At 49.0% G+C, this 8,362-nt stretch overlaps 1 protein-coding gene across 1 annotated transcript; it reads right to left on the bottom strand.

The window, feature by feature from the left end:
- Positions 1 to 7,041: 7,041 nt before the first annotated feature.
- Positions 7,042 to 8,130, bottom strand: LOC124688006 (expansin-B15-like). Its single transcript, XM_047221722.1, has 3 exons — positions 7,965 to 8,130; positions 7,545 to 7,851; positions 7,042 to 7,360 (listed from the first exon to the last, which is right to left on the bottom strand). Exons 1-3 carry the CDS (start codon positions 8,128 to 8,130, stop codon positions 7,042 to 7,044), a joined length of 792 nt encoding a protein of 263 aa, XP_047077678.1.
- Positions 8,131 to 8,362: the final 232 nt, after the last annotated feature.

Raw genomic sequence — 8,362 nt, forward strand, 5'->3', positions numbered from 1 at the left:
GTTTAACGCGCGCGCGGCGGCCGGCCGGTTTTGCGCACGGCGCGGAGACGAGACAAGGGCGCGGCGGCGACGTACTGCGTGGGCGACGACGAGGGCGCGACGACGTCCGACGAGGGCGACGACGAGGGCGCGGCGACGAGGGCGCGGCGACGAGGGCGACGACGGCGATGGCGCGCGCGCGGCTGCAGATCGAAGACGTTTCGGCGGAGAAGACGAGTGGCGCGGCCGTTCGCGCGCTGGGGAATTTATAGGGACAGCCCTTTAGTCGCGGTTGGGGTCGCCAACCGCGACTAAAGGGGTACCTTTAGTCGCGGTTGGCCACCCCAACCGCGACTAAAGGGTTTTTCGCCGGTTTTTAATTTCCCGCGCGCAAGGACCTTTAGTCGCGGTTGGCCAGGCCAACCGCGACTAAAGGTCTTTTTTGAAAATACTTTTCATTTTTGAAAATCATATGAATAGCCCGGCTTGGCCAGCATCACATCTCTACAATCTCTCATCACTCTCTCATGGCTTCCACCGCACCCACTCTAACCTACCAGCAGGTGGAGGAGCTTTGCGCCTCGAACTACCCTTGCCCTCCGGGCTACCGCGTCCCTCGCCGGCCGGAGCCTAAGCGCCGGCGGCGTGCCGGTCCCTCCCGTCCCTCGGGTACCGCGCGCCGGGCGGCCATCACGAATCACTACTACCTCGACCTCACGCCGGAGCAGCGGATGAATCCCCGCCGGCATCCCGATAACCAGCATACTTGGGACGCCTTCTTCATCAATCGGCGTGAGAGGGCGCTCGCCAGGTATGAGGAGGACGGTCTGCCTCCTGGAAACTTCCACGAGGCCGGCCGTCGGCTATGGTGGTACGGCCGGACTCGGCAGAGCGTCATGGACTACATCACGGCCGGCGATATCCCCCGCCTGCGCTACCCTCAGTTCGAGCCACGAGCGCCGCCCGACGACAGCCGACGACGGCAGCGACGACGACGCCGGCAACTTAGAAGGCGACGACTACCAGTACAACGGCGGCGACTATGAAGACTACGAATATGCATATTATACGCCTAGGCAGGAGTATGACTAAATCACTCCAAATTTCATGTATGCGGTGAGTATGACTTAGTCACTCCAAATTTCCTATATGCGGGAGTATGACTTAGTCACTCCAAATTTCATGTATGCAGGAGTATGACTTAGTCACTCCAAATTTCATGTATGCAGGAGTATGACTTAGTCACTCCAAATTTCATGTATCATCGGTGCTATCTCGAGTCAATTGAATCATTCGAAAATGGACACCAATTAAACACATCACGGGTAATATAATTCACATGATTCATTCAACAAAGTTTGGTACAATAATAAATTATTACACATCATTTCTTCCCTTGTGTCCCTGCTTGCTTACGATTGTGCCGTATCCATGGAGCATCCTCATCATTTAACTTAATGCTTGGGTCGGTGTTCACTTTGAAGGGCGGAATTTCAGCAAACATATTATAATCTTCTGACATGTCCGTCTTGTCCTCCACTCCCACGATGTTTCTTTTCCCCGAAAGAACAATGTGGCGCTTTGGATCATCGCATGATGTACTGATCGTTTTCTTATCTTTCCGTTTCCTCGGTTTGCTACTCATGTCCTTCACATAGAAAACCTGAGCGACATCTTTCGCTAGGACGAATGGTTCGTCAAGGTAACCAAGATTGTTGAAATCCACCATTGTCATTCCGTATTGCTGGTCCACCTTTACCCCACCTCCTGTTAGCTTGAACCATTTGCACCGGAACAAAGGGACCCTAAAGGAGGGTCCATAGTCAAGTTCCCATATCTCCTCTATGTAACCATAATATGTGACCTTTTGCCCATTCTCGGTTGCTGCATCAAAGCGGACACCCCTGTTTTGGTTGGTGCTCTTTTTATCTTGGGCGATCGTGTAAAATGTATTCCCATTTATCTCGTACCCTTGGAAAGTCGTTATAGTCGAAGATGGTGTCTTGGCCAACATGTACAGCTGATCTACAACCTTATTGTCACTCATTAAATGTTTTCTCAACCAACCGCCGAAAGTCTCCATGTGGGCCTTCCTAATCCAGGATTCGAGCTTCCCGGGGTTGTCCGAGCGTAAAATATTCTTGTGTTTCTCAAAGTACGGAGCCACCAAGCTGGAATTGGTCGAACCGTGTGGTGTGCTTCGGTCGGAGAATGGCCGTCCATACATATCATTGATTTCCTTCCGATCGTGCCTTTTCCACTTAGTCTCCCCTCGTGCCGCGATTGAGGAAGACCAATCGGCTTAAGGTCGGGAACAAAGTCAACACAAAACTCAATTACCTCCTCATTTCCATAGCCCTTGGCGATGCTTCCTTCCGGCCTAGCACGGTTACGAACATATTTCTTTAATACTCCCATGAACCTCTCGAAGGGGAACATATTGTGTAGAAATACAGGACCGAGAATGGAAATCTCATCGACTAGGTGAACCAGGAGGTGCGTCATAATATTGAAGAAGGATGGCGGGAACACCAACTCGAAACCGACAAGACATTGGATCACATCGTTCACGTAACCGTGGTAGAACTTCTGGATTGATTACCTTCTCGAGAGATTGCATTGAGGAATGCACATAGCTTCACAATGGCTACTCGAACATTTTCCGGCAGAGCCCCTCAAAGCAATCGGAAGCAATTGCGTCATAATCACGTGGCGGTCGTGAGACTTCAGGTTTTGGAACTTTTTCTCCGCCATGTTTATTATTCCCTTTATATTGGACGAGAATCCTGACGGGACCTTCATACTCGCTCGGGCATTCAAAAAAGATGACCTTCTCTTCTTTGGTCGGAGCGTAGCCGGCACGACCTTGAAACCGTTCCGGATGCTTGTCATCGTGGTCTTTCAAACTTTGCTCTGGTCCTGCCGTGATTCCTTTGTATCATTTGACTTCCCATACACGCCCAAGAAGCTTAGGATGTTCACGCAAATATTCTTCGTAACGTGCATCACGTCGATTGCGAGAGCGGACTTCTAGGACTTTCCAATATTCTAGCTCCCGAATATAGATTTCTTCTTCCACATGGCTACGTGCCCGTCGGCTCCCTTCGGAACCGATTGTCCGCCGAGACCCTTTCCAAAGATGACTTTCAAACCCTTGACCATATCAAATACCTCAGCACCGAGTGTGTTCCGCGAGCTTCGGCCGGTGATCTGCCTTGCCGTTGTAATGCTTGCCTTTCTTTCTTACTCGGATGACCTTTCGGAAGAAATCGACGATGCCCAAGGTACACGTTCTTCTTACAATTTGGCAAATGTACACTTTCAGTCTCATGTAAGCAGTGCGTGCATGCATTGTATCCCTTATTTGACAGTCCCGAAAGGTTACTAAGAGCAGGCCAATCGTTGATGGTTACGAAAAGCAACGCTCGTAGGTCAAATTCCTCTTCTTTGTGCTCATCCCACACACGGACACCAGGTCTGCCCCACAGCTGTAAAAGCTCATCAACTAATGGCCTTAGGTACACATCGATGTCGTTGCCGGGTTGCTTCGGACCTTGGATGAGCACCGGCATCATAATGAACTTCCGCTTCATGCACAACCAAGGAGGAAGGTTGTAGATGCATAGAGTCACGGGCCAGGTGCTATGGCTGGAGCTCTGCTCGCCAAAAGGATTCATGCCATCCGTACTTAGACCAAATCTTATGTTCCTTGCGTCAGCTGCAAAATCTTTGAACTCTCTGTCGATCTTTCTCCATTGCGTTCCATCTCGCGGGGTGTCTCAACTCCCCGTCCGACTTACGGTCCTCTTTGTGCCATCGCAACAACTTGGCATGCTCTTTGTTCCCGAACAGACGTTTCAACCGTGGTATTATAGGAGCATACCACATCACCTTGGCGGGAACCCTCTTCCCGGGTTTCTGGCCCTCAACATCGTCACCGGGGTCATCGCCTCCGATCTTATAACGCAATGCGGTGCATACCGGGCATTCATTCAAATTCTCGTATTCACCGCGGTAGAGGATGCGATCGTTGATGCATGCATGTATCTTCGAACCTCTAAACCTAGAGGGCAGACAACCTTCTTTGCTTCGTACGTAGTGGCGGGCAACTCGTTATTCTTTGGAAACATATTCTTCAACATTTTCAGCAAGTTTTCAAATGCCGAGTCAGCTACACCTGCTCGTGCCTTCCATCTCAGCAAATCCAGTGTGCAGCCCAGCTTTTTCGGACCATCGTCGCATCCGGGGTACGGCGCCTTCCTGTGATCCTCTAACATGCGATCCAAATTCTCCCTCTCTTTTTCAGTTTCGCAGCGTCTCCGTGCATCAGCAATGGTCCGACCAAGATCATCAACGGGATCATCACGTGCCTCTTCTTCACCTTCCCCTTCACCTTCAGCATCCTCCATGAAAGTATCACCGAAATGAGAAAGATAGCTTTCATCATTGAAATCATCCCCTTCTTCATCTTCTTCCATTATAACCCCTCTTTCTCCATGCTTGGTCCAACAATTATAGCTTGGCATGAAACCGTGCCGAAGCGGTGCATGTGAACATCTCTTGAGGAAGAGTAACCCTTCCGATTCTTACACTTAACACATGGACAGATAACAAAACCCCCGCTTGTTCGCATTAGCCACTACGAGGAAATCTTTCAAACCCGTACCGAACTCGCCGGAGAGTCGGTTACCGTACATCCATTGCCGATTCATCCGCATTATTATAATATAAAATATATAATTAACCATCATGCATTTGTTAAACTAACTAGCTACAAACAATATAAATTAAACAATGAACTACACACGTACACATGCATATTTTATCAATGACACATCAAAGGTTCAAGTTGCTAACCGCGATCGAGGAGGAAAAAATAAATGAGAAAGCTCAAGTGTGACTCCAACACTTCATATCATGTTTGTTTCATGCTCTTGGGGCATTTCATCAAACACCTTATGTGCATAAGAGGAACCAAAAGCAAACCTAACACTCACTTGTGAAGTTTGTGAAGAGAATGGCTCCAAATGGCTAAGTGTTGGCTGCTGGATGGGTATATATAGGGGAGGGGCTTTAGTCCCGGTTGGCCCGGCCAACCGCGACTAAAGGCCTTCGGGCACCTTTAGTCGCGGTTGGGCTGGCCAACCGCGACTAAAGCCCCCACGTGCACCAGCTGGCCACCGTGCGCCCTGGCCTGGGCCTTTGGTCGCGGTTCGCCACACGAACCGCGACTAAAGACCCCATTAGTCGCGGTTCCTTTACCTTCGCGACTTATGGGGCTTCCCGGAAGCCTGTTTTTCCACCAGTGATTGCTAGCTACAAGCCTACAACGTGTGTTCATATCGGGATACTGTGATTGAGGATTAAGTTTTGAACGGATGAATTGACGAATATACTGGCTCCAGTATTAAATGTAGTAGGTGTGGGACCAACTTTGTTTGCCTCACTGGGCGATTAGACGGCTTTTGCGTTAATGGTGTGCTTTTTTTCCTTTTCTTTTTCTCAATGTTATTATTTTATTTATATATGTTATATATTTCCTTCAATTTCTGTACTCTAATTTTTTAAAGATATGCAACTAACTCTTCGAGATAAGCGCAACCAACGTGCATTATTTTAGTTTATAAAGGATTTTCGTGATGGTATATATGAATTATGCACCATTTCGTCACATCATAGTTGTATGGTTATAGAAATGTACAAGTCCCTCATCGATAAAAGTGCAATCAAAGGTTATATATGTATTTTCCTTTTTTGTCTTCATGGGTTGGGTGATTTGCCACACTATAGTTGCAATTCTTTTCGAATTGTGTAAGGACCTCGCAAAGAAAAGTTTCACGAGGGTTCCATATGTATTTCTCCCTTTTTTTGTCTAGTTATTTATATGTAGGTTGCAGTTTTCGTCACACAATAATTGCACTTTTTCAGAAATATGTGCAAATATCTTAACCATAGAAGGGCAACCATGGCTTCTAAATGTATTGCTAATTTTTTTTGTCTAGTTGTTTATAGGATGCACTTATTCCCACGCTACAGTTGCATATGTTTTTGGGAAATGTGCAACCACTTAATCGAAAAAAGACAACCCATGTGCTTTATGTATTTTACTTTTTTACATGGTTATATATGTAAGCTGGCCACACTGAAGTTACACTATTTGTAGAAATGTGCAACGACCCCATTGTTTAGAGTTAGAAAAGATTATTTTTGGTCGACAGAGAAAATAAAGGAAGAGGATAGGAAGATTCCCCATGTACTAAAAAGAAGAGAAAAAACGAATTTTGTTGAGAATTGCACAAGTATTTGCTCCTTTTGTAAAAAAGGGAAATAGACACTCGAGACAAAAAAAATAATTACTTTTGACATTCTGCACTAGTCAAATGATAGAGAAACCAAATAATATAGTTTTTTCTTAATTAGCTACCACGGGTAGGGTGTCAAGGTGGGATCCCGGTGGGATGTCATTTTGTACTATGTAGTTCAAATTTTAATGTCAAAATTTGTACTAAAAAAGTCAAATTATATTACAAGTGGGACAAAAGTGGGATCCCACTTGACACCCTTAACCACGGGGGTGTGAATGTGGACAATTCAACCTTCTCTTAGTCCTAAGCTAGTGCTATTGCATGGCCCAATATGGAAGATAATGATCTGTGAAGCCTGGTACACCCAAATGCCACACGGAGTGGTAGAAAGGCCGAACGAAAAACAAGAAGCCACAAAACATCTGAGCGAGGGTATAAAACACACACTCTCACGTAACAATGGCTCACACACTTTGATATGTGGCTTCTCCTTGGGTGAGGTCACCGACCATTTCATATTGATCGAACTGACACACAGGCATAACACACACTCTCACGCAACACTGGCTCACATAAATTAATACTTGCGGCACAAGCGATACTATTAATGGTGATTACACACACATCCACGCTCCATGCATATAGCTCCAAACATAAACGAAGAGCTAGCGCCACGCCTCTGCATACGGGCGAGCGCGTGGGCGCGCTTGCGTGCAAACGCACCAAGATTATTAACGAGGCGATCAATCTTAGTAGACTAGTAGTTCACGACAGAGCGGTACATGCCGCCGGGCTTCCAGCCTGCCGGGATGACGTTACTCGCCACGAGGGTCTTGCCGGAGCTGGAGGTGAGGCGGACGGAGAAGGGCGCCTGAAGCTTGGGCCCGGAGTTGTACCTCCACACGGCGCCCCACGACTGATCCATCTTCGACCACCCGCCGCCGCCCTGCATGAGCTCGACGGACGAGAGGTCGCCGTCGCCGGCCTCGTACTCGACGAGCATGGCGAGGTAGTAGTCGTTGGAGCCGCCGTCCACCTTGAAGGCTATGTCCACCCCTTGCCACTTGCACGGCACCCTGCAGAGGTCACAGACAGGACATAAAAAGGCAAGACGTAGATGAGACACGGTAGCTATACTAGCTAGTCGCTACTCCTACGAAAGCGGTACTCTTTGTTGAATTCTACGTCCGCGTCTGGACAAGAATTCAGGCGTGTACGTTCAAAAATGCTCGTGAAAATGCGGCTAGCTTCCTGGCTTACCGGGCGTACTGGATTTGGAGATGGCCGGCGGCCCGGAGCTGGTCGGCCTGGCCGGGCTTCGCCATGCCTCCGAACGCCGTACCGCTCAGGTCGAAGTGGACAGACTCCTCGAGGCACGGCCCGCCGGGGCACTCGTCCGTGAGGACGACGGTCACCGGGCTGGATGAGCAGGACTGGTGACCCGTGCATTTCACCTGGTAGCAAGCGCCGCAGCCTTTTCCTCCCTCGTAGATGGACGGGCCGCCCGCCGCGATCAAGGACGAGAACGGCGGCAGGTCCACGGCGTCCTGGTACCCGCACGCGCCACCTACATAACGTACACAAGCTTTAGCACTTCCAGTTGTATCTGTGCAAAAATGTGCATGTTCTGCCATGACTACTGGAAGTACTTATATGAGATCTTGTGCGACCGTGTCTTACCGTCGCTCCCGGCGCCGGTCGGGCCACCGTACCACGTAGCGCCGCCGTCGGACCAGCTGGAGAGCTTGCGGTGGAACTCGGCGGATGCGCAGGGATGAACGAGGAAGAATGCCAAGGCCGTGAGCACGGCGAGGGACGCCCAGATCTTGGCCATGGAAAACGCCATTCCTATCTCTCGGTGACGATCACTACGGTACAAAGGAAGAGGTGACTGGAGTAGCGCGATGGTGTGTCGCTCTGTGTGCTAACGGGTGTATTCTTCTCTTCTATTTATAGGCAGCAGATGGGCTGGTGCACCGCTGAGGCGCTGAGATGGCGCAGCGAATTGGATTCTAGCTCATTTATGTGGTTTTTTCTCAAAGAAATGCAAAAGATTTCCCTTAGATTACCCCCACATG

This window comes from Lolium rigidum, chromosome 2 (genome assembly GCF_022539505.1).
Source record: "Lolium rigidum isolate FL_2022 chromosome 2, APGP_CSIRO_Lrig_0.1, whole genome shotgun sequence".
In the NCBI taxonomy this organism is placed as follows: domain Eukaryota; kingdom Viridiplantae; phylum Streptophyta; class Magnoliopsida; order Poales; family Poaceae; genus Lolium; species Lolium rigidum.

Bases quoted from the DNA above. Each gene is read 5' to 3' on its own strand.
- LOC124688006 (XM_047221722.1), bottom strand. From the start codon at position 8,130: ATGGCGTTTTCCATGGCCAAGATCTGGGCGTCCCTCGCCGTGCTCACG. The intron at 7,852-7,964 runs GTAAGACACGGT...TACGTTATGTAG, and splicing joins GACCGGCGCCGGGAGCGACG to GTGGCGCGTGCGGGTACCAG. The intron at 7,361-7,544 runs GTAAGCCAGGAA...TGACCTCTGCAG, and splicing joins CTCCAAATCCAGTACGCCCG to GGTGCCGTGCAAGTGGCAAG.